A 25,891-nucleotide genomic window follows, 5' to 3' on the forward strand; every position below is an offset into this window, starting at 1 on the left:
CTAGGCGCACGGGCTTCGGTAGTGGTGGTGCACGGGCTCAGTAGTTGTGGCGCACGGGCTTAGTTGCTCCGCGGCATGTGGCATCTTCCCAGACCAGGGCTAGAACCCATGTCCCCTGCATTGGCAGGCGGATTCTTAACCACTGCGCCACCAGGGAAGTCCCACAGCTGGTGATTCTCAAGGGACACTTGGGCAATTTGTGGGGCTGAGACCAGCCCCCTGCCAGATTTCCTGTCTGTTACCCTTCCTGGCTCTGGCTAAATTGTTTTCTCGGGACATGAGGCCTAAGCCTCTGAAGACTGGTGCTTTAGTCTGAAGGGACCTTGTCTGCATGAGTTAACTGCTGTCCATCAGTTTTCTCATCTGTAAAATAGGACTAATAATAGTTAATTATAGTAATAGCACCTTCCTCATAGGGTTGCTTTAAGGATTAATAATATATAAAGTGTTTAGAATACTGCTGACACACAGTAAGGATTAAATAAATATTCCTTTTTTTTTTTAAGTTTATATGAGTTGCGGGGGCTGTGATTGCTGGGGAAGGAATGGCATTTCCTTGCTATAATCCTGCACTCTGCTCTTTAGCTCCGAAAGGCAGATTTCTCATGATAGACTCATGTCAGCCAAACTCACGAGAGACTGATGTATAGTCCACAATGCCAGGTAATTGTGTGCCTAGAGCTCACTCGTGCTTGGAGTGTGGGGTCTGAGGTGGCCCTCGGGGAGCTGGCGTGACTGAGCTGCCGTGACTTGGGTCCTCCACCTCTGCCCTCCGGGGCACCTACTCAGCAGACAAACCACTGGCTGTGGGCAGGTCGGGGCATGCCTTGCTGGGGCTGCCTCTCTGACCCCTCAGTATTTGGAGGGCGGGTTTCTGGTGACCTCTTCCCTCTGGTTGGCACAGCCTTTTCCAGCGTATGTCACATCCATTCACTTCTTTGTCTCCACTGCTGCCCCCCTCCTCCAGGTGTCGGTCCTCTCCTGCCTGGACAGCAGCAAAACCCTGGCTGGGCCTTCCTGCTTCCGCTTGTCCCCAGTCTAGTCTCCAAGAGGCAGCCAGAGTGGTCAGAAGGCATGTCACCCTTGCACGCACCCTCGACTGCCGTAGGGATGCAGCGCCCTCTGCCTCCCCCCAAAGATATGTCCACCCAGAACCTGTGAATGTGACCTTAGCTGGAAAAAAGATCTTTGCAGATGTAGTTAAGGGAAGATGCAGGTTAGTGAAGTGTCCTTGTAAGAGAAGAGAAGGGAAGAACACAGAGGGATGAGGACAGAGGCAGAGGTGGGAGGGATGCGTCTACCAGCCGAGAAACACCCAGGCTTGCTGGCGACACAGGAGCTGGAAGCGGCAAGGAAGGATTGTCGAGGGAGCACAGCCCTGCCGACACCGCGATTTCAAGCTTCTGGTCTCCAGAACTACAAGGGAATACACATCTGTTGCTGAGGCCGCGCAGTCTGTGCAGTTTATTACGGCAGCCACAGGAAACGAATACAGGGGCTCCCACTACCCTTCAGAGAAAACTCAAGCCAACTGCACAGGCCCGCAGGAGCCGGCCCCGCCCCGACTTCACCTCGCAGCCCTTTCTTCACGATGGCCTTCCCTCCTGGAAAATGCCCAGCTCTTGCTGCCTCGGGGCCATTGCATTTGCTGTTCCCCTTGCCGACATGCTCTTCCCCATTCCGGGCATGTTTGGCTTCTTCTCTATCCTGCGGGTCTCAAGGCCTCACGAGAGGCCTTTCCAGACCATGCCACCCAAAGCACAGCTGCCCGGGGATTCCTCATTTATTTCCTTCACAGCCTGGCCTTGGTGTATGTCTAAATAATTGATTTGTCGTGTATCTCCCTTGCTCTGACACAATCTCCATCAGAATAAAGACCTCATGTGTCTTGCTGACCCAGGCTTTCCAGCAGCCGGCTCAGTGCCCAGCACGTAGTCAGCCCACAGTAAGTTTTTCCTGAATTAATAAATATAGGGCTTTCTATTAATAAGGCTACAGTAAAGTCCTGCTCCTCTTCTTCTTGACCTACAGGGTGATTTTCTATTTTAAAGCAGCTTTTACAGATAAACCTAGTGTTTCAGGGGAGACCCCAGTGTCACCCTGCTAAACCATTCACCTATGCCTGCCTCTGGGATGTGGTCATTAGAGTTGAAACTAGATACTCCTAGGAGTAGTGAGTTCTCCATCCATGGAGGCATGCAAATTTTTACAGGTACTAACTCATTTGATCTTCACTATTCCCGAAGACCCTGTGGGATCTTTAGGGTCCTCCCCATCGGACCCCCCTGCCTTTTCCCCCAGCCTGCTAACTCCCTTTCCCCCTCCCTATTCTGGACAACACTTTGAGCTTTTATTTCAATAAGATGAATCAAAGTCTATCTGAGAAGTCTAAGTGTACATCTGCTTACACATATAATTTTACAGTACAAGAGTTTATCAGTCCTGAATGTATATTTAGTGACAGGCTTGGCTAATCTTTCATCTAATTACATTCATTAACATTTAAATGTATAATCATTAATATATCTGGGCACAGTGGTCTAAATATTTTATAGAGGTCTTAATTACAGTCGACTTCCAGTCTTGCCATAAAACTCATGCGCCCTGCCAATCAAAGGGGTGGTATCAGGTAGCTCAGGGGCCCTGGCCAGGGGGCAGCAAGAACCTGCCTTTTGCTGGGGAACAGCAGTGGCTGGGGGTCTCCATTTTCTGGCTGCACCGCAGAAGCAAGGCCGACAGTTGCAGAAGACAAGGGAATTGGTTCTTGCGATTTCTCGCTGGCATACCTCTGTTAACTGAAGTCACCATCCTCCTAGAAAAGGGGGAAATCAAAGATACAATAACAAATTAAAAATAATAATTATTGTGGGCTTCCCTGGTGGTGCAGTTGTTGAGAATCTGCCTGCCAATGCAGGGGACACAGGTTCGATCCCAGGTCCAGGAAGGTCCCACATGCCGCGGAGCAACTGAGCCCGTGTGCCACAACTACTGAGCCTGCGCTCTAGGGCCTGTGAGCCACAACTACTGAGCCCACGTGCCACAACTACTGAAGCCCACGCGCCTAGAGCCCATGCTCCGCAACAAGAGAAGCCACCGCAATGAGAAGCCCGAGTACCGCAACGAAGAGTAGCCCCCGCTCAGCACAACTAGAGAAAGCCAGTGCACAGCAACGAAGACCCAACACAGCCAAAAATAAATAAATAAAATAAATGAATTTATAAAATAATAATTATTATTATTATTGCCACTGAGGCTTTAGGAGGTCGATAAAAAACAACCCTTTCTTCCTCTGCCAAATTATGAAGCAGTCTCAGAGTTTCCTAGGAGTCGGTGAAGATCAGAAGGTGAGTTTTGTGGCTGTGAAAGCTGACCTGGGAGTGGGGCTCAGATCCGAGGCCATGGCAGCTGGTCAACCCTCTGTGCCAGAAGTAGACAGACGTACCTGCCCAGACGGCACAGGTGGGCCCCTGCAGCCCCCAGGCAAGTTGTTCCCTCATAGGAACAGCCGTCTTCACACTTCTGAAGCCCTCAATGGTTTATAAAGCTCATTCAGGCACGGCTCAGTCTATGAGGTTGGCAGGTTTCATTGTACCCATCCCACAGAGGAGAACACTGAGTCTCTGAGAGGTCCCGTGGCTTCCCAAAGGCAACGGCCAGTGGGAGGCAGAGCAACACCTGAATCCTTGATGTCCTGCTGTGACCCCCACCTGGACCCCTGTTTTCCCAGGAGCTGTCCCAGCTCCCTGCCCCCACCCTCCCAGTTCTCTAAGGTGACCCAGCAGGTCCCCCAGCAAGGCCTGGGCCCTGGAGGGAATTGGGATCTTGTGAGATGGGGCCACCAGACACCCCCTCCTCCCCACCACCAAGGCCGGCATCCACCCCAGCCATGCTACACCTGCCACTGCCCACCTGGACAAAGCAGGAGCTCAGAGCCAGAGCACCTGGGCTGGATCCTGCATCCACCACTTACCTGCCAGCTGGGTCAGCCTAACCGATCCTTGCCTCACTTTCCTGGTTTGTACGCTGTGGATCATGATAGTAACTACCTCACAGGATTGTTGCAAAGAAAATTTAGTGAGACTTACAAGATGTTTTAACCCAACCCATAAAGAACACTCAGTAAATGGTAACTGCTGCTACACGGTCATCTGCCTCCCCTGCTCCCCCTCCCCCTCCCCTCCCCCTCCCCTCCCCTCCCCTCCCCTCCCCTCCCCTCCCTCCCCTCCCTCCCCTCCCCTCCCCCCTCCCCTCCCCCTCCCCCTCCCCCTCCCCCTCCCCCTCAGGGCTGGGGAACCCCACGCTGACCTTCATCCCTCAAGCTCTGTCTGTGCCCCTTCATGGAAGTCTTGCCCCTTAACTCTCACCACAGTCGCACACAGAAGGTATCATCTTTGCCCGTGCAAGAAGGAGCTGGACTTCGAATCCAGGACCAACCCCAAGTTCATGTTCCTTCCCGAGCCCCGGGAGTCCTGCAGGATTCACGTAGGGCACACCTTGTCCATACCTGGAGCTGCCCTTCTTCACTACCAACTCATGGGGTGCCCCCGATGGCATGAGGGCCGCCTCCCCCCGGATGATAGGAACTGGTATTTACTGCACTGCCCCCTACACTCGACACCGCTCTGGGCACGTTGCATGTACAAAGCCAGACCTGTGAGGTGGAGGCTGTTTAAAGCTTTTTATTAAAATATGACATATCTGCAGAAGAGTGCAAGTGAATTCACAGCTTGGTGAATCGAAACAGACTGAACATCTCTGCCTCACCAGCCCCCGGATCAAGACGTAGAACATCATTAGCTTCCTGAAAGCTCTCCGGGGTACCGTTCCTGTTGCCGTCCCCTCCATGGAGAGCCCCTTCCTGACTTGCCAGCACGTGGATTAATCCTGCCCTTTTCACGTACCGTAAAGGGAGTGATACGGAATATACGCTTTTGTGTCTGGCCTCATTGGCTCAGCATTTCTTCTCTGAGGTTCATTCATGCTGTGTGTGTTGTAATTCGCTCGTTCTCCTTCGATGGAGTCGTGCTCCAGTGACGGGACCACGATGGGTAGAGCCCTTCTGCTCAGGGTTGCCCAGGCAGTTTCCGGCCTCGAGCTTTTACAGACAGTGTAACTCTTCCATGCAGGAACCTTGGTGAACATGGATGAGTGTTTGTTGGGCATGGGCTGCGGTAGGAACTATTTATCCCTCCTTTACAGTGTGAAAATCTGGGATCTATGACTTGCACCAGGTCACACCTCTAGTGAGTGGCCAAGCTGGCTTTGAACCCAGACAGTCTAGCTCCGGCGCCTGCTCTCTGTGGTCGTTCTCCTTCTGAACTTGCCTGGGAAGAGGCTGATCGTTGCTACCAGTTCACCGCCTGCATCTAACCTTGAACAGCCCTGCTGGGTCTCTGCTGAAGAGAAGGCACGATGAGACCAGTCCCCAAACCACTGGGTGCCCAGGGCAGCTTCCTGAAGGTTCTAGAGGGCCTGCTAGACCATCTTGAGAGTATGACACCAAAGCCCAGAGAGGGTGTGTGAGCTCCCAAGGCCACACAGCACACTGGCTTGCACCCTGGTGTCCTGTCCCCTGGGCATTCCCTGCCTCCTCTCAGGGCCTAGCCAGCGCCATCGTCTTGCCTGAGAATGACCTCACGCACCGACATGAGCCTTGAAAAATAGTCCTCATTGTGTGGGGCATGGGGCCTGTGGGCCGATGCTGCGTTTCCAGAAATCTCTGCCCCCTGAGTCTAGGGAATGTCACAGTTCCGGGCCCATCCCCTGCCACTATTTTTAGTGGTGATTTGGAGGAAGGAGGACTTTCCTGGATTTGCCTTCAGAGGCTGGAAAACAAACACCTCCCCCTCCCCACCCCCGGCCTCCCAGTTCCCGTGGCAGGAAGTGGGGGCCTGGATTCCTGGACCTGCCACTTACCCTGCAGGCTTCTGGATGAGCTCTGAGGTCTTCAGAGCTGTTGGGTGGGTGGCAGCAACAGTGTGCCCCTGCCCCCACCTAGGACCATGAACAGCCTGAAAAGGGCTCCCATGCCCCCCAATAGCACCTTTTTTTTTTTTTTTTTTTGCTGTGTTGGGTCTTTGTTGCTGCATGCGGGCTTTCTCTACTTGTGGCGAGCGGGGGCTGCTCTTCATGCGGTGCACGTGCTTCTCATTGCAGTGGCTTCTCTTGTGGAGCACGGGCTCTAGGCACGCAGGCTTCAATAGTTGCAGCATGTGGGTGCAGTAGTTGTGGCTCGTGGGCTCTAGAGCGCAGGCTCAGTAGCTGTGGCGCACGGGCTTAGCTGCTCCGTGGCATGTGGGATCTACCCGGACCAGGGCTCAAACCCGTGTCCCCTGCATTGGCAGGCGGATTCTTAACCACTGCACCACCAGGGAAGTCCTTTTTTAAAAAAAATATTTATTTATTTATTTGGTTGTGCCAGGTCTTAGCTGCAGCAGGCGGGCTCCTTAATTGCAGCATGTGGGCTCCTTAGTTGTGGCAGACGGGTTCCTTAGTTGTGGCATATGAATTCTTAGTTGTGGCATGTATGTGGGATCTAGTTCCCTGACCAGGTATCGAACCCGAGCCCCCTGCGTTGGGAGCGTGGTGTCTTATCCACTGTGCCACCAAGGAAGTCACCAGCACCTCTTATTATACTCTCTCTGCAGGTGTCTGATCCCCTCCTGGGGGTTGGCCTTACCCTCCCATCTAAAGTTTTTCCCAGGGGGAATTCCCTGGCAGTCCAGTGGTTAGGAGTCTGTGCTTCCATTGCAAGGAGGCTTGGGTTCGATCCCCGGTCAGGGAACTAAGATCCCGCAAGCCGTGTGGCATGACGAAAAAATAAAGTTTTTCCCATTGGGAGCCCCTGGGCCTCTGTGCTTGAGGTGGACACTCTCCAGGTGGCTAATAGTGGGCACGCATCCCTCCTCCCATCACTCCCCTGCCCGGACTCCGAGACAGCGTTCCCCCCAGTGCTCTTGCATCCTCTGCTCAAACTCCCACAACAGGGTGCCTCTTCCCTCCCAGGACCGCCCGGTCCCCTCTGAGATGGCTCTGACTGTTAGACTGTCACCTAGAATGGCGCTAAAGCACAGGCAAGCAGTCACCCTCAGATGCAGTTAGAGCTTTTGCTTTCCTTTAGTGCTTACCACAGTAGAACGAGGTAGAAACTGTTATCCTACTTTAAACATGAGGGGAAAAGGCACATATTGGTTAGGGACCTTATCCAAGGTCACGTAGCTGGTGAATGGTGGAGCTGGGCTTCGACCCCAGGTCTCTGTACAGAGCCTGGTTCCTCAGCTGTGCCTGGACCCTGATCTCTCCCGTGTTACTTCTTCTATGGACACCTGCTCAGATTAGCAGTCCAGCCCCCATGCAAGGCCGAGAGGTGTGGTTGGGTAGTATGATTAATTGCCAGTATTGAAAAATAAGGAGATATTTAAAACATAAAAATTGTGATAATCTAGAGTATGGAATTTTCTAGAAGAGACAGCAGGTATGGCAATGCTGGGCCCCATTCAGTCATGGAACAGCTGCCGCTCCAGGCTGGGTGTGCATTCTAGGTCCCCATTTGCTCTTCCTTTCTTACCGATGGTCGCTGTCAGGGCCTGTGGCAGTTGCGTGTTCCACCCTTGGTTACAGCGGTCCTCTCTTGAGCCTCTAAGCTGGAGAATCAGGGAAGGGAGGGGCAGCTTGAGAATTTGGCAATTATGAGCACACCCCCTTCCCCACCCTGCTCAAGCCCCCAAGTCATCTCTCCCCCACTTTCTTCACCTGAACAGACCCGTACCTAGTGCTGGCTCCTGGAAATACTGTCGGATGAGACCCAGGACCTGCCTTCGAGCAGCTTCTAGGCTAGTCTGGGAGGTGGGAAGGCCCTGAGCTGTTGGTCTGGTTTCCAGGCTGCTGGTGTACCTTCCTGTGGGGCGGGCAGGGCTCCCTGCAGCAAGTAGAGGCGTGAGCTGTGGGCTTTGAAAACCCAGAAAGAAGCTGCACTGAATCCTGAAAAGGGGAGGAGGGCGGGCATCCCTCAACAGAAAGGCAGGGATGCTTAAACATCACTTCCCCTCAATAAACCCAGAATCTGTACTGTTAGATGGTGGTGAGTTCAAAGCAGAAAAAAACAGGGAACGGAGTGAGGAGGGTGTCCAGGGAAGGCTTTGCTGAGAAACTGACATTTGAGTCAAGACCTGGAGGAGGCAGGAATGGGCCACAGGCATAGGGGGCGGAGCGACAAGGATGCTCCAGGTGGGGAACAGCCAGCGCAGAGATGCCGAGGGACGGGCAACGTACATGAAGCAGGAACAGCGAGGAGCAGTGGGGCAGGGGTGGCTGGGGAGATCACAGAGATACAGGTGGGGGTGGGGGGATGACAGGTCACGTGGCCCTGATGGGCCATTCTAAGGACTGTGCTCGCCCTTGAGTGAGACGGGCCATAGGGGAGGAGCAGAGAAGTGACATGATCTGACTTGCATGTTAAGGGGACACTCCCTGCTGAGTTGACGTAGACTAAAGGGCTGGGAGACCAGTTAGGAGGCCACTGCACGACGCAGACACGCGATGGTGGTGACACGGACCAGGGTGGGGACGGAGGAGTGGCGAGAAGTGGCCAGATTCTGGTAAGATGTTACAGGCAGAGCTGACGTGGCTCGCTGATGACTTGGGTGTGGGGCGTGAGAGAAACAGAATCAAGGAAGATTCTGGGGCTTGGGTCCAGAGGAGCGGGAAGGCTGAGGTCCCCATGAGCTGAGTTTGGGGAGACAGAGAGGAGCGGGTTGTCAGGGGGCTGCTCAGGGACTCACTCTTGGACGTGTGAGGTTGGAGATGCTGTTAGACACCTGGCGTGGGAGGCTCTTGGCTCTGAGGGTGGAGTTTGGGGCGAGGTCCAGGCCGGGAAGCATCAGCATATGGGTGGATTTAAAGCTGGGAAGCTGGATGAGCCCAGCCAGGAAACCGTGGTACAGGAGGGCCGAGCCCGCTGATGCCTGGAGGTCAGAGGGAGGGGAGGGGAGCCAAGAGGCAGCGACACAGCAGCCAGAGAAGGGAGAAGAAGCCGGGAAAGAGGGGCTGGGAGGGTGCAGAGAAGCATCCCCCACGCCAAGGAGCGCATAGGCGAGGACGGTGGGGCTCGTGGCTTGGAGGTTATCAGTGACCTGGAGATGAGCACGTGTCAGAGAGGACGGCAGGAGGGGAATGGACGCACGGGGGCCACAGTCTTTCCAAACTTCTTTGCTCCAAAAGGAAGAAGAGAAGTGGAATGAGAGCTGGAGGGGAAGAGGGGTCACATGCAGTTTTTCTATTAAAGATGTGAGAGAGAATTGCACGTTCATGTGATGTTGGGAGAAATCCAGTGCAAGGCACGGTCCAAGAACCCTCACGTCTGAGTGGGCCCTTGTCCTGAAGGGAGACCTGGTCTCAAAGCCTCCTGCCTAGCCAAACATGGCAGCCTCGCCGGCTCAGGGGGCCCCCAGGTTGGGCAGAGGGAGCCGAGCAGGAGGGTGGCCTCTCCGAGGCAAAGGGAAGGCACAGTCGTGACCAGGCTGATGGCAGGGTAGCCCCATGGGAGAAGCAGACACCTCGCTCCCGTGCAAAGCACAGTGTCTGAGGTCTGTCCCCAGCCGTGAGCTCCTTAAAATTCTGCAGGTGCCCTGGGTCAGCAGGGAAGCTTTGGTCCACTTGAGTCTCCTTGTGTCCTGCTGGGGCATGGCTGGAACAACGTGAAGTGGCCGTGGACACGGTTCACAGAGCCCTGGGTAGTTTGGCAAGAACTGCAGCCATGTTGCAGTCAGCCCTGAGAGCATCGAGGCTCGGGGTCCTATCAGGGGCCACAGGGAAATTAGCCTGCCATGTCCCACCCCGGAAGGCAAGGAGAGACAGAATAAAGGGAAGTAGAACCTTCTCTGCCCCCAGGACCCCGGAAATATTGGATGCTTCTCAGTGATGGCTGTGGACCAGGTCCCCACTCCTTCCCAGGCTGTCTACTTTGTTCAGTCGTTCGTTTGAGAGTCAATCCACCGGTATTTACTGAGCAATTACTATGTGCCAGACACTGTTCTAGATGCTGGGGATACAGTGGTGAACAAGGCAGGCCAGGTCCCTGCTCCCAAGGAGCTTATATTGCTCTTTGGGGTGGACATAAAAATATGTAAGTAAACCCAGTAATCCTTCATCTACCTTTAACCCAATTGAGGGAAATAGTCTGCTCTCTCACCTTTAAGCTTGCAGATTGGAGTTTGTCTACCACCATCTCATTGATGTGAATGGACTGGTTTTCTACCAGTTGAGAGAATTGCTTCTTTCTCTTTTGGTTAAACGGAGTTGACCTTGGTTCCACGGAATGCAGTGGTAATTGGCACAGCATTGACCCAGAAGAGGCTCACCAAATCATTCTCAAACATGCCAACTCTGATCAGTCAGTGATGGCATCTGCCTCCCCGTCTGAGGCAGACCTGGCAAATCTGCGTTTCTCTCCCGTCGTCCCATGGCAGACATCCCCAATCAACCCAGGTTCCTATAGAGCCTGGTTGATTAGTCATGTCTGCATGGACACAGGATTGGAAAATGAGAACCTGTATTCCAGATAGTTTCCTTTCCTGCCCTAGGCAGGAGGTTGGAAAGGTCACACTGCCTAACTTTTTAGCCTGCACTTGGAGAGAGGAGCCATGGGGGATTATGGAAAGATCATGGGCCTGAACGTTGAAGTACTGGGGTCAGGTGCCAGATCTGCCTCTCATTGGCCATGTGAGCTGGTCAACCCACCTCACCTGGCAATGAGAAGAAAAGGGGAGTTTCCATTTGTGAGGAACAGAGCTGCCCTAGGTCAGACCGCCCAGCCAAGCCCACATCTGACCTGGCTCAGCGGGTACAGTTTTCTCAGTCACCACCAGTGGCTGCCATTTATGCAAGCGAGTGGTTGGCTCTCCTTTGCTAGGTAAGCACTGCCTGATGGGGCAAGTCTGCTTAACCTTTGTAAAGTAGGTTGAACCTTGACCTGTTCTGAACTCACCTTACTCAGCCCTCAAACAGGAAAAAGCAAGATAAACTAGGCTATACCCATCCCAGGGCCATAAGTCTGGGATCTTTTACTTGCTTCCCTGGGCTGCGGCCTCCTTCTCCCTGCCCTGGCTTCTCCCTTTGGTCCTTTTCTCAGAATGCAGCCTGTCAGCCAAGTCAGCCTGTATCTTCTGAGACTTTTGGGGGCCTGAGTGCAGGCATAGGAGCTGAATGACAGGAGACGATGCTAACATTCAAGGGGCACCTGCTAACATTCAGTGAGCACCTGCTGTTGGGTAATGTCACACAGAGCCTTAAAGGTAGAGAATATCATCCTCAGCTTAACAGCTCAGGAAGCTTTTGCTCAGAGGAGTGACCTGCGAATAAGACCCTCCAGGTGGGACGGGGCAAAGGCCAGACTGGAATCCAGGGCTCTGTGAATCTGGAGCTGTGTCTTTCTGGGTTCTCTTCTCCCCAGTGCTCAAGGTCCCTACCTGACCGTTCACTCAAGATATGGCAGTCTGTTCTGTATAGGGCAGAAATGATTATGCTTTCATCCTCCATTCTAGAGATAATTAAATTTTGACAGGCAGACTCCAAAGCCGATGCTTTTAACCCAACTGTGTTGGCTTAAGGATCAGGAGGCCTGGGCTTATTCACTATGTGATATTTGATACTCTTTCCCTCTCTGGGCCTCAGTTTCCCCGTCAAAGGGAAGTTGAACTGGAAGAACATTTTGGTGGGTGTGTATTCAGAGTGGTTTACCAAGCCCTTCTGGCTCCCACCTACCCACCCCTCCTTTCCCAGAATCTGTAGATGCTGATCAGGAATGTTGAGTGGAAAAGAAAGGGGGCCCCCTGCTGGTGGCATCTGGGATTGTCATACACAGGCTGAGGTCTGCCTGACCCTGTTGGCCACCCCTCCCCAAAACTGACCCAGTGTTTGTGAGGGGTCCACCAGGCTGGAATTTTCACAAGGGCTCTTGGCCGTGGACCATCCAGAAGCAGGCCAGCAGACTTCTGAGCTCAGACTAATGGGAAATCTGACCTCGTGGAATGAGACCATGCCTTGGGCTGGCTGAGGATCCTGTAAGCGGGAGGGGGTAGCTGGTGGAGGATTCCTTAAGAGCTGCTGACGCACACACGCACGCATACACACCCTCCTTCCAGCAGTCACGGAGAAGTCATGGGGTGCGTATAAGAATGTCAAACCGCCTTTAACGGAAACCTCCCCACTTGGGACTGTGAGACAGCTGCAGAAACAGTATCTTGTAGGCACGAGTAACTGGTGTGACTATTTGGATCGTCCACTGGTTTTATGGATCGATGAAGGTTCTGTGTTCACAGCGATGTGCTTTCACAGTAGGGGTGATGGAGGAGCGTGAGTGGTTCAAGGTCAGACGCCAAGGATGCAAGTCCAGGGTCTGCGCGGGTCTTGGTGTGTCAGTTAACCCTTTGAGCCTCAGTTCCGTCCTCCATAAGGCAGGTGCAGCCCTACCCCCAGCACAAAGCCCCGAGGAGAAGATGAGGCCAACCGGGCTGTGCAGATTTGTTGGGGGTTGGCAGTTTGAGAGCCAGCAAAGCTGTGGGACAGGAGGGTGCTGGGGCCAGGTGGGCACTGCCACTCACTGCTTGACCATGTTCCTTAATCTCCCTGGATGCCCACTTCCTCATCTATAATGTGGACTGACTTCAAAAGGTAGTTGTGAGAATTAAGTGACAAAAACCCATCGGGGGCTGAGAGCCGTGCCTGGCCCATGGGAATTGTTTTAATATCTAAGGAATTGAGGTGCGGGGAGGTTACGTGATTCGCTCGAGGTCTCAGAGCCAGGGAATTCCCTCATCCGGTGCTTAGGACTCTGAGCCAGGGACAGAACCCAGATCCTCTGACCCCAGACCAGTGCCGGTCCGCCCTGCTGTGTGGTGTTGGCCAAGGCCATGGACATGTTTGTGGGGGACAGTTGTCAAGAAGTCGTCTAGGACCTCAGAAGTTAAAGGAAGCTCACAGAGTCCAGCACGCCCATCCTGGGGGAAAACCGAGACTGGGAGAGGGGAAAGCTGACAGCCTGGTCCCTCACTGCCTGGCAAGGTTCTCACTGCAGGCGCTGCCCCGGTGCATAAGGAGAGACCCCCTCGTGCTCAGCGTTCCTGTAAAATCCCTTACTCTCCAGGCCCACGACCCCCAGAAGCTCAAAAGCCAAGAATTACCCTGCGCTGTTCTCTTTGCCTGTCAGCTGTGGCCTCCCGTCACCTAGGCACTGGAGGAGGGGGTCTGCTTTGCCCAAGGCTGGAGTCAAGGGACCTTTCTTCTCTCTCTGGTCCCACCTGCCAAGAGTCGCATTTGCAGAAGTTAAACCGGGGCTGACACTGCTCCACCCTGCCTCGCATCTGGGTTAGGGGCTATGGCATCCCAAGCCAGGGAAAGAGGAGGGCGTCTGCTGTGGAAAGGCAGACCTCAGAAGCTTGGGAAGAGTGATGGCCCCAGAGAAGCGCCGTCGTCTTGGGGTCATGGTTGGGGCCCTGGTTCCACCCTCCAGCTCATGCAAACATCCAGCCTCCTTGAGTTAGAAAAATCAGTCCCTCCTTGCACACCCTCCCTCTCACCCCCAGAGTCCCCACATTCCCAGGAGCCAGGCTGGTCTCCTGCAGGGTCTACTGGGCATGACATCACCTGTCACCGTGGCAGTGGTTCCAGTGGCCTAGCTGCTGGCGTGGGACACACCTGGGTGGAGCTGGGTGGCCGGGAAGGAGAACAGAGCGCTGGGGAGCTTGGGGCCGAGGCAGGAGGGGGCTGGTCACAGAGAGAGACCGTCACGCTCGTGGACCATCACCTCATCTTGCATTAAGGATGTTTGGAGATCGTCAAACAGGGTTTTGAAGGAGAAATAAAAGCATGCTTATGACAAAGGAAGGACGCATTCCACTGTGTAATTTTCATAGCTGTGTGTCTGTAGTTTAAATTATTTCTTGGGGAGTCTGTCAGGCTAAGTGCCTTGTTTCCCTAAAGAGTTACAATACCTGTTCGCCCCTTCAGGGGACCCCCCATCTGTTGGGGATACTTGGGGATGTGCAGGCTCGATGAGCACACACGCCCACTTTCCCACCTCAGGCCTGTGGGGCGTCCCCAGGGGCTCGCAGGTCCTCCACGTGAGTTTCCTGGGTGGGTTGTGGACATTTGTGCTTCTGAAAAGCTGGGCAGACGGCCAGAAGCTTTTTGGTTCACGCCATGGTTCCAGAGGCACCTTGTCTTCGTTGTTAAATGATCTTCACCTGGCATCATTTCGCGAGATTCAGCTTTCATGTTTTCTCGGTCCGCAGCCTGGCAGGGTCCAGCCCAGAGTCAGGCCTGGAATTCCGGCCACGGTGACCTGAGCTGCTGCCCAGCCAAGCTGGCCATGAAGGGGACAAGTCCAGCTGCAGCAGCCAGGAAGCGCAAAGCTGGAATTTAAAGGGCCCCCCAAGACCTGCGGTCCCCACTGCAGGGCTCTCCCCAGGGCTCCTTGCACGTGACGACACTGCCCCAGCTCACCTGCCTCTACCCTGTTCTACAGGGCGGTGCTGGGTGGAGGTAGGGGGTGAAGATGCAGCTTACGTCAGGCACTGAGCCAGAGCCCAGGGTCCTCGGTCCTTATGCCATACTTTTTCATATCAGAGGCTGAGTTTGCAGGTTCACTGTCCGGGACAAGATGGGGTGGCACCGCCATTGCCTGCCCCCTATCACTGCCCTCAGCTAGCCGTGGGGCTGGGACCCTCTGGGGTTTGGGGGCTTCTCTGTAGTGGCAGCATAATGTAGGGTCAAGTGTTTGGGCCTTGGAGTCAGATGTGGCTCTGTGACTCTGGGCAAATTACTTAACCACTCTGTGCCTTCTCAGGCTGGAAGCTTCCAGAGCCAAGGAGTTGCTTTGCCCCCTTCCCACCGCCTCCACAGTTCCTTCCTCAGTGTTCTCTCCACAGAGGGGGGAGGGGATGGAGTTCTGGGGACCCTGGGGAAGGCAGTGGGGCCCGCCCTGCACAAGCCCAGGCTTGCCCGTCTCCACTCCCTTCTGTACAGAGCCAGTGCCGTGAGGAGAGTCCGGAGGGAGCAAAAGCCACACTGCTGCCAGGAGGCTGTGTGGAACACGGGGCACCATGTCTGTGTGTCTGTGTCTGTATGTCTGTGTGACGGCTTTATTGAGATACAATTCACATAGCATACAACTCACCCGTTTACAGTACGTGATTCAATAGTTTTTATTATATTCAGAGATGTACATCAATATTAGCATATTTTCATCATGCCCTTTGGCCACACCTCCATATCTCCGGCCCCCGGCCCAAGGCAACCACTAGTCTAATTTCTGTCTCCATAGGTTTCCCTATTCTAGACACTTCATTTGAATGGAATTATACGGCACGTGGCCGTTTATGACTGCCTTCTTCACATAGCATGATATTTTCAAGATTCATCCCATTGTAGCATGCATCATTGCTTCTTTTTATTGTCAAATAATGTACCGTTATATGGACGTACTACATTTTTAAACATTCATTCATCAGTTGATGGACATGTGGTTGTTTCAGCATTACAGCTGTTATAAACATATGTACACACGTTCCTGTGTGGACATACGTTTTCAGTTCTCTTAGATGTACACCTAGGAGAGGAACTGCTGTATCATAGGGGAATTTTATGATTCATCACTTGAGGAACTGTCAGCTGTTTTCCACAGAGGCTGTACCATTTTCCATTCCCACCAACAGTGTATGAAGGTTCCAGTTTCTCCGTATCCTCGCTAACACTTGTCACTGTCTTCTTTTTATATTTTAGCCATTCTAGTGAGTATGAAGTAGTAGTTCATTGTGGTGTTGATTTGTATTTCCCTGATGACTAATTATGTAAACCACCTTTTCGAGTGCTTATTGGCTATTTCTTGGGGAAATGTCTGTTCAGATCTTCTGCCCATTTTTTTAATTGGGCTATTTGTCTTTTTATTATTGAATTGTACGAGTTCTTTATATACTCCAGATATAAGCCCCTTATCGGATATATGGTTTACAAATCTCTTCTCCCATTCCTTGCACTGTTTACTTTCTTGATGGTGTCCTTTGAAGCACAAAAGTCTTTAATTTTGATGAAGTCCAGTGTATCTGTTTTTTCTCCTGTTACTCATACTTTTGGTGTCATAACTTGCTGTGTGTTTTTAATCAAACACTCTTCCCTGTGAAGGAGATGGAGCAGACAGTGGACTGTCGGGCTGGGCTGAGTTCTGTTGGGCTCAGACTGGGCCCTGGGATTTCATTTCAGCAGGAAGTAAAGGATCCCATCAGCTTCCTGGGCCGTGGTTAGCGATGGGGGAGCAGGGGGGTCACAAGCTCACCAGGCCTCCAGCTCTTTCCCTCTGTGGACCTAGGCAGTTCAGGGCAGGGACAGACATTCAGTCAAGGACTTGCTCCCCTGGCTGGGTCAGTAAAGCTGAGAAATGAGAATTGGGACGCTAGGGATAGGCGGGCCTAGGTTTGAATCTGGGGAATGCCACTGAGTAACATAGGAGCCTGGGAGAGAAACTTCCTCTTTCTGAACCCTGTTTCCTCGTCTGTTCATAAAAGGGAAGGAGACGGGGTCCCTTCTCAGCGTTCGGGGTGACAGGCAGCTAGGATCTCGGGAACTAACTAACTCGGTTCTCTGTCCCCCAGCCATGAAAGCCGACCGAAAGCGCCTAAAGGGTGAAAAGACGGACCTGGTGAGCCAGATGCAGCAGCTGTACGCCACGCTGGAGAGCCGCGAGGAGCAGCTGCGCGACTTCATCCGCAACTACGAGCAGCACCGCAAGGTCAGCACGCAGTCCCCGCCCCTTCCCCTCCCCCCACCCACCAGCCCCCTCATTACTGACCCTCCCCCACCCGGCACAGGGTCTGGCCTTGAATCTCAAAACACAGATGCACTGCTCGTGTCCCCTTATGCTCACTTGGGGAGGCCCCTTGTCAGGCCCAGGTCTGGGCGCTGAGATGAACAGGCACAGCCCCTAGTTACGGCTCCATGTCTCCTGGGCAAACCAGCCTGGACAGGAAAGCGCAGTCAGTGACAGTGTGCGTTCTGGATTCCGGCTAGCCTGGGTTCAGATCCCGGTTCCCACGTGTGTGCCTTTGGGCATCTCCCTTAACCTCTCAGAGCCTCAGTTTCCTCATCTGCAAAACAGTGATCATGGTGCAGACCTTGCAGAGCTGTGATGAGGACCGTATGAGATGATGGATACAGGGCATTCAGCATAGCGCCTAGTGCATGCTAAGTGCTCAGTGACTGTCAGCTCTGTGTCTTACTAATAGTACCATAATGAGAGTGTGAAGAAAGGGCTGGGGAGAACAATGAGACAGCAGGAAATTCTGCCTCCTGGGAGAGAGTCCTGGAAGACTTCACAGAGGCGGTGACATATAGGTTGGGCTCTGTGGGGTGAGTAGGAGTTTCTGGTCAGATGACCAAGGACTTTGGTTCAGTAAATATCTGTCTGGTATATGTGCTGTGGTCATGCTGAAGAGGGTCCCAAAACTTAAAGAAAAAAGAGTCCCCACAACGAAGCAGGCCTTAGTAAGCTGCTGTGTCTGCAGGGAGAGAGTTGTAACCTCTGGTGAGCGGGGCGGAAAGACTGTTGAAAACTGCCCTTCAAGTACATCATACCACATGACAACAGCTATGACCAAGGTTTGCATGTACTCCGTGGAGAAAACGGAGGTGGGAAGCTCGTTAAGTTTCCTCGGCCGTGGGAGGTTTGAGTGGTTCTCCCAGTGGCTGGTGGCCTGGTTGCATGAGCGCATTCACGCGTGTTCCCTCTGAGCTAGACTGTCAGAGGTGGCACTTGAATTTAAAAGCTTCAGCCCCACGGCCCACTTTGGTGTTTACCAGTGACCTGCCCTCTCACCTCCCAAGTATACAGATCCCTTCCTCTCCAGGATGAAAACAGCCCCGGGGGAGCTCCTGGGCCAGGCACCCACAGCCTCTGCCTGGTCTGGAGCTCTTGGTGCCCTGGGTGCCAGCCCTGAGCAGCAGGGCCCCAGCTTCCCCTGCCTGTCCTTCCACAGGAGATGAGCTGGGTCCCTAGAAGGTGGCCCCCCCAGGCCTGTCACTTGCAGGCAGAGTGTGGTCAGGCAGAGTGTTAGGTCAACAACCTGTGGAAGCAGAGAGGAGGAAAGGGAACCCCCGGCTCCCTGCTTTCTTGGTCCTCTTCTGGGTCGCAGACTTCCTGCCATGTCCTCACTTGGCAGAAGGGACAAGGGAGCTCTCGGGGGTCTCTTATAAGGGCATCAATCCCATTCACGAGGGCTCCACCCTCATGACCTAAGCACCTCCCAGAGGCCCCACCTTCCAATGTCATCACATTAGGTGTTAGGATTTCAACATATGAATTTTGGCAGGACACAAACATTCAGACTATAGCACCACCTGCCTCTCTCTTGGTCCACCTCCAACCTTTCTCCTTCTCCAGCTGGAGGGCAGGTCCCAGGAGCCTGGTCCTTCTTCAGCAGGTGAGGCAGGGAGAACCTTTACTTGAGCAGCCCCATGCCCATCAATAGGGAGACATGTTTGTTTGAGGGGAGGGGACACAGGGCAGGGGCCAGACAACCAGCCCACAGCCATACCTGCTTTTGGTGACTTGCTGGCCCCAGGGGCAAGGGGCACCAGGCTGACCTTGTCCTTGACACTGCTCGTCCTCAGATCATCAGCTTCCTTGGTGTTTTAGGGCTCTTCAGAGAAGTAATATATATATATTAAGATTTATTAGAAGGAATTGGCCTACATGATTGTGGAGGCTGACAAGTCCTGTGATCTGCCTTCTACAAGCTAGAGAGCCAGTGGTGTCATCGAGTTTGAGTTAAAGGCCAGAGAGCCGGAGAGCCGACTTGTAAGTTCCATCCAAGGGGAGAAGACCCATGTCCCAGCTTAACTCTCAGGTAGAAAGCAACTTTTCCCTTCCTCCACTTTCCATTCGGGCTCTCAGCGGATCGGATGATGCCCACTCCCCCAGCCCCTGCCACTGGGGAAGGCGAGCTGCTGAGTCTACCAGTTCAAACGTTAATCTCATCCAAAAACCCGCACAGACACACCCAGAAATGCTGTTTGGCCAAAAAGCTGGACACCCCATGGTCTGGTGAAGTTGACGCATAAAAGTAACCATCACGGGCTTCCCTGGTGGCGCAGTGGTTGAGAGTCCGCCTGCTGATGCAGGGGACATGGGTTCGTGCCCCAGTCCGGGAAGATCCCACATGCCGCGGAGTGGCTGGGCCCGTGAGCCATGGCCGCTGGGTCTGCGCGTCCGGAGCCTGTGCTCCGCAACGGGAGAGGCCACAACGGAGAGGGGCCCACGTACGTCAAAAAAAAGTAACCATCACACTTGGCCTGGGAGGCAGGGTGGTACAGTGGTTAAGACCAGACAGTGGGTTAGACCCTCACCTCTGCCACTTGCTAGCCATGTGGCCTCATCCCTAAAACCGGGATAATGATCGCAACTACTCAGAGCCCAGCCTTGCTAGCACTAAAGTTTCTGGTACACAGAAAGCATGCCAGGGGAAAAATGCTTGTCGTTGTTATTATTATTATTATTATTGCCTCTGGGGGATTCAGAGTCAGGCATTTGATCATGGAAATTCCACAGTGGGTTTCAGGGCCCTTCTGTAGGTCTCTCATCTATCTACCACTGCCTGGTGTTGGTCCCCCTGGCAAACCCAGAGAAGTACACAGCCACCTGCTCTCAGGAAGCCTCTGGCCAGGCAGGAGCGGGTCCTGGCTGACCGCACACAGACCCCAGTCATGGACCCTGCCTCTGGGAGGATGGTAGAGTCTCAGTGAAGAAGCAAGAACCATGCGGAAAATTAACCCAGATAGGACCTTCTCGGGGGGTCTGAGGGTCGCAGACGATCCAGGAACCGGGGGTGGGGGAAGTGTTCCCTGAGAACATGCAGCTTGAAGGAGGACAGATCAGATCAGAAAAGCAAACAGGCGGGAATTCCCTGGTGGTTCAGTGGCTAGGACTTGGCGCTTTCACACTTTCACTGCTGTAGCCTGGGTTCAATCCCTAGTCAGGGAACTAAGATCCTGCAAGCTGCAAGGCATAAATGAATGAATGAATGAATGAATGAATGGAATGTGATGCTGATAAAAGGCTAAGCGGATCAAAAAAGATGGCTCTGTTTAGATAAGCACCCTAACAATGACTATGACGATGGCCATCTTTAGAGACCACCTGTCACCACCTGACACAGGATAATATTAATAATGGCAAACATTAATTGTGCACTTACTGTATGCTGGCTTGGTCCTAATCTCTTTACATTTGCTATTTTTAATAGCAACCCTATGAGGTATGATTGTCCCCATCATCCCCCTTTTACAGAGGCGAAAACTGACTTAGGCCAAGTCGCCAGAGGGACCTCAGCTCTCAGGTTGGCATCCAAGGTCCCAAACAGTTGGGCCGAGTCCTTCCTTCATAAATTCCGGCCACCTTGATCCCCGTCAGGTTTCAACGCCCCAGGCAGGTCTCCTTCAGTTCCTTTCCTGCCACCACTGCCAGCAAGGATTAAGACCTCCACCACACTATCTGCGGGGCTGCAGAAGTTATTTTACCTCTCTGGCCTCAGTTTGCTCATCTGTAAAATAGAGATAATCGTAGACCCTGCCTCACAGGTGCTTGTTTAAATATAATAATGCATCTGAAACCTCAGCACCGTACTTGAGATGTGTACAGAACATTCCGTGACAGTTGCTACTGAGACCTGCACTCCTGCTGCCAGAGATGTGATCATGGGAGGGGGTGTCAGAGTTTTCACCAAGGCTGAAAGCACCTACAGCCTTTCCCCCCAGCCTGGAACCCTCAGTCTGCTCACAACTAGTGGAGCTACTGACTGCAAAGAGACACAGAGACAAAAATGATCCTGAGGGTCCTAGTGGACCTTCTTCTTAATTCAGGGGTATGTTAGGCAGCCACTAGTACACCAGCCAACTCTCAGTGGTTCTGATCCACACACTTCATTTCATGGGACATTCCAGGATCTAGGCTTGCTGCTAGGTGCTGAGGGTAGATGCTGGGACGTGGTCCCCAGCTCCAGGAGAAAGAGCTGGCTGGTCCACCATGTGACCCAGGAGGCCATACCTGTCAGCTGTTGCACTGACCCCACCTGAAGACAGCTTCAAAGAGAAAGGAGAAGAGAAATAACTAGCGGTGGAGTGCCCCTCTGCGGAGAGCCTTGCTTCCAGAACCCGAGAGTACAGCTTTGCCCGGGCTTTTGCTATAGTGCCAGCTTTTGCTTTGCATCTCGCATTACCAGTCTCTTCTGACCATCGCCCTGGGATGTGATAGTGTCGTTCTCTCATAGATGAGGTGGTTGAGGTTTGGGGAAGCGGCATTACTTGTTCAGTGTCACACAGCTTGTAGCGGATGGAGCTGAGACTTCACACCCAGGCACCCTGACCCCTAGGAGACACGTCCTGGAAGGAATCATCTCCCTGACACACACACCACCTCCTCTAGACTACACTGAGAAGCCTGGGGCTGGTGACACAGACACCTGTGTCCTCCACTCACCGCAGCTGGGAGAGCTGTCCTGGGACGGCCTTTGGAGTCAGTCACAGCGGCTACCAACACTCTTTCTTTTACTCAGCAGTGTTCCTTGGCTGCTGTCTGCTGGGCTGCTGTTCTGCGACCCGGGTGTCTGCCGATGACCTAGAGTGTGCAGCTCCTCGGGCACAGGGATTTGTCTGGTGTGTGCCTGCTGGTGGCATCCAGGAACACTGGTTGAATGACCAGTATCTGGTACCAGTATGAGAAACAGATTGGGAACAGCTGAGGCTGCTTTCTTAGCTAGCTAGTCAGGGAAGGCCTCTCGGAGACATTTGAGCAGCGTCCTGAGTGCATGAGTGAGCGCCTGCTGTGTCCCCGGCACCGTTCTGAGCTCTAAACTTGGATTATCTCATCCAGTCCTCACAATAACACCCTCAAGGACGGGTGCCGTGATCCCGTGTTACAGACGAGGAAACTGAGGCACGACAGTTATTGCAGCTTGTTCTTGCAAAGCCAGGATTCGACCCAGACTCACTCTCTTTCCCAGGAACCTAAGCCACAGCTCCAGCTCTGTGACAGCCATGCAGAAAGGGCCAGACCTTGGCCTCCTAGTCTCTGGCCATCTGGAATTCAGGCCTTCGGTGACAGGGCTGTTAGACAAGGCAGGATGGTTGCCTCTCAACGCGGTCCCAGGCTGCACAGAGACCTGGAGTTCGGCTCTCGATTTGGTGGATGGGAAGACTGTGGCTGGGTGGGTGGGCAGGGCCCCCTGCAGGGACCTTTCCTCTGGGGGAAAGATGCCTGGTGTCCTGAAATTGGCTCTTGCCAGCAGAGGTCAGGCCCCCGATCCAGCCGGCTGTTCCTTGCCTGCTGGCTCTGCTGGACCAGCACAGCTGGAGACCATGGCCCTCCCCTCAGCACCACGGAGAAAACAGCTTATGCAGGAGGACCAGCCGGGAGCTGGGGCCGGGGTGACGGGCAGAGGACTGTGCTGCATTCAGACACCACAGCTAGCTGGGGGTCCAGCCTGTCCCATCGTCGGCTGTGACCCTGTGGGATGGTGGCAGGGCCCTGTGGCAGCCAAGGCAGGTGGGCTGCAGGTGCCTCCTCTGTCCCTGTTTTCCTGTGACACACACGTTACCAAACAGCAGAACAGAGGCCCAAACCCACTAATGACCCTAACTTTTATCAGGCTCCATTTAACTATTTCCCTCAAATGAAGTCATTTAGTCTTTATAACAATCTTTGAAATGAGGAGTATTGATTCCCCCTCCATTTTAAATATGGAGAAATGAAGACTTGATAAGTTCAAAGAACTTACCTAGGACATTTGTTTGCTCATGTATCCATTGAAAAAAAACGGCTGAGCATCTACTAACAGTTTGTCTCTGTTCCAGTCTCCAACCCAGGGCTTTCTTCCTCCAGGGCCCGAGCGCCCGGCCACCTGCGGTGCTGTGGGGCCTCCCTGCGCTTCCTCTGGTCTGGGGGGTCAAGGCCCTCTGGGCCAAGGGTAGAGCGCGCCCTGCACTCCTTGTAACGCTGGCCTCTCCCCACAGGAGAGCGAGGACGCTGTCAAAGCCCTGGCCAAGGAAAAGGACCTGCTGGAGCGCGAGAAGTGGGAGCTGCGGCGGCAAGCCAAGGAGGCCACGGACCACGCCACGGCACTGCGCTCCCAGCTGGACCTCAAGGATAACCGCATGAAGGAGCTGGAGGCGGAGCTGGCCATGGTGAGACCCCACCCCCTCACCCACCGAGGCCTGGTGGGGCGTCTGCCGGAAGTGATGTCATGGCTGGGAGACAGGGAGTGCACGTGGGCTCACCTGGGAGTCCAGAGTGGAGTCCGCAGGGGCGGGGCCGAGGCGGGGGCGGGGCAGGGGCGGGGCTGGGGCCGGGGCGGGGCTGGGGCCGGGGCGGGGTCTGGGATGACCCCTCTGGTTGGTCGTGGCAACCACACCACCTTTTATCCACCTGACTGGGGCCGAGCGTGTGGGGATGCTGGAAACCATCCACTAGCCTTTGGGAGGAAAAATACCAAAAAATTAATATTGGTTATCTCTGGATAGTAAGATCACAAGTGGCTTTTATTTCCTTTTTTTTCCCCTGTTTTCATCAGTCTTATTATATTACTTGGGTCCTCAAGGAAAAAATGTTTTTTTCTAATCCAAAAAATCCCTCAAAATACATGCACTGTGTTTTCCTCAGAGATGGGCAGCCTGCATGTGGGGACAGAGAGTCTAGGTGGTGTTTCCAGGCCCGGCCTGTCAGCAGAACTGAGGTCCAGAGCCCTGGGGTTCTGTGCTACCTGCTCCTGTGTAACCTTGGTCTGCTCACTGAACTTCTCTGAGCTTCAGTGACCTTTATCTGGTCCTGGGGTGGGGGTGAGGGTCTTTATCCCACTCTGCCTTCCCCAAGAGATGTTTGATCAACTTTAGAGAGCTCGTGGCTTAAAGGGCCTTTGAAACCACCATGGCTCAATGTGGTGGTGGCTGGGAGGAGAGTGTGTAGGGAACTCCCAAGGCGGGGAGAGTCGCATGTTTCTTAGTGAGAACTCAGCGTTCTCTGCAGCACTGATGCTGGCTGATGGTGTGGTTACCACCATGGGTTCTGGGTTTGAATCCAGCCCCCATCGCTGTCTAGCTGTGTGACCTTGGGCAGGACCCTTCCCCTGTCTGGGCCTCAGTTCCATCAAGTGTCAGTAAGGGTAAATGCATATATCCCATAGGGCTCTTGTGAGGATTTCAATGAAATGATGCAAGAGAAGCACTTAGCCCGGCCTGTACATGGTGAGTGATGATATGACAAGAGGGAGGTTTTCTATGGTCAGTTGCTTCAGGAGCAGGGGTCACCCAGGGCAAGTCAGGATCTGTGGGCCCCTCCTGGGACCAATCCCACCCTCTGCCTCCTGGGTCTCCTTGTCCAATGCTGACCCCTAGTGGTGAGAGCTGCCCAGGCTGGAGGAAGCTCCAGCTGCTGGGTCTCCTCTCTGGGGTCTTCCCACCAGTGGGGTCGGTGGTGCTGGCGGCCCTGCTGCCACGTGCAGCCCAGACAGAAACCTTTCAAGTTGACAGTCTCGGAAGAGAGTGCAGGGTGAGGTGAGGCCTTTATTCTCCCAAGTCTTCCCAGCGTCCTGTGATGGACAGATGGCTCTTCCTTGCCATGGACCACTAACCTCAAGCATCCTGGGAAATTCTGGGGTCTTTCAGGATTGGGAGCCAGCTCACCTCTGCTTCCACTCTCACCATGCCCGGATGACTCGACCTGCTCTAGTTCTGGCCAGCGAAACTCAGGTTCTTGCCCCCTCCCTCTGGCAGGCATCAGGCCTCTCTGCTAAGTGTGACTAGTTAGGTGAATGTTTGCGGCTCAGGGTGGTGGGTTGCTGTAATGTCAGCACAGGCACAGCCTGTGAGAGCCCCGGTGTTGGTGTGTGTCCACTTGCCTGGAGGTCCCCTCTGTTGCCCGCCATCTGCAGAATTTCACAGCCTGGAGGCTTCCAGGGCTGCCGGCTCCGGGCAGTGTTGTCCAGCTCCCCTCACTGCACTGCTGGCCAGGACGAGACTAGAGGGAAGGTACCTTACCTGCGTGTGTGCCTGAGGTCCTCGGGTTGCAAGCCACAGAAAGCAGCTCGGGCTATCTGAGCACACAGGGTGCACTGGAAGGAAGTCAGGAGCTCACAGGTGCAGTGGGAAGGTGGAGGGCCAGGCTTGGAAATGGGCCGAAGCCAAGGCAGCCGCAGGGAGTGAGGAAGCCAGGATTCCATCTGGAATGGTCCACTCAGTGGCCCCTGCTGGGGGAGATGAACCCAAACCCTTTGCCCTCTGAATTTCACTTCAGTTTTCAAAAGTCTGATCAAGTACAGGGTATTTAAGTGGTCCATCTGGGGGTCACTTGCTTACTCCTGATCTAGGAGTTCTGGCTGTGGCTCTGGTGATAGGTAATTTCTTAAGTGACCCGCCCACAACACGGAAGCCATGGCGCAGCTCCCTGGTGAGGGGCGAGCAGGCCCTGCCCCAATTCAGGCATTACCCCTCCCCAACCCAGCCTCCGCTGGGTCTCCACACACCCTATGCAGCTGAAAAGGGCCGCTTCACTCGAGTAAAAGTCAAAGGACATTGGCTTCCCAAGAAGCAAACACCCCTCTTGGTGCTTTGCTGATGGGCTGCAGCCCGTGGGGAGGGGACATTTCCTGATGGGCTCCAGCCCGTGGGGAGGGGACACTTCCTGATGGGCTCCAGCCCGTGGGGAGGGGACATTTCCTGATAACAACTTCTGGCCGAACTAGGCATTACCACACATGGAGCAGTTTCACTCCTGTAGCCACACTGGCTCTGTGGAGACCACCCTGTGGTTTGTTTGTTTGTTTAAGTAAAAAATTTTCAATATGCGTTTTATTGAGAT

The 25,891-nt window shown here is 53.9% G+C and overlaps 1 protein-coding gene across 7 annotated transcripts in view; it reads left to right on the forward strand.

The window, feature by feature from the left end:
• The window catches only part of KAZN (kazrin, periplakin interacting protein), a 1,123,195-nt gene that overhangs the window by 1,084,345 nt on the left and 12,959 nt on the right, over positions 1-25,891 (forward strand). For all 7 annotated transcript variants that reach the window (XM_079918585.1, XM_079918584.1, XM_079918586.1 and 4 more), the window contains 2 exons: positions 16,644-16,780; positions 23,053-23,223. In XM_079918585.1, coding sequence (XP_079774711.1) covers positions 16,644-16,780; positions 23,053-23,223 — 308 coding nt within the window. The remainder of the gene's footprint in view (positions 1-16,643; positions 16,781-23,052; positions 23,224-25,891) is intronic.

The sequence above is a fragment of the Stenella coeruleoalba genome (assembly GCF_951394435.1).
Source record: "Stenella coeruleoalba genome assembly, chromosome: 1".
NCBI classification, from domain to species: domain Eukaryota; kingdom Metazoa; phylum Chordata; class Mammalia; order Artiodactyla; family Delphinidae; genus Stenella; species Stenella coeruleoalba.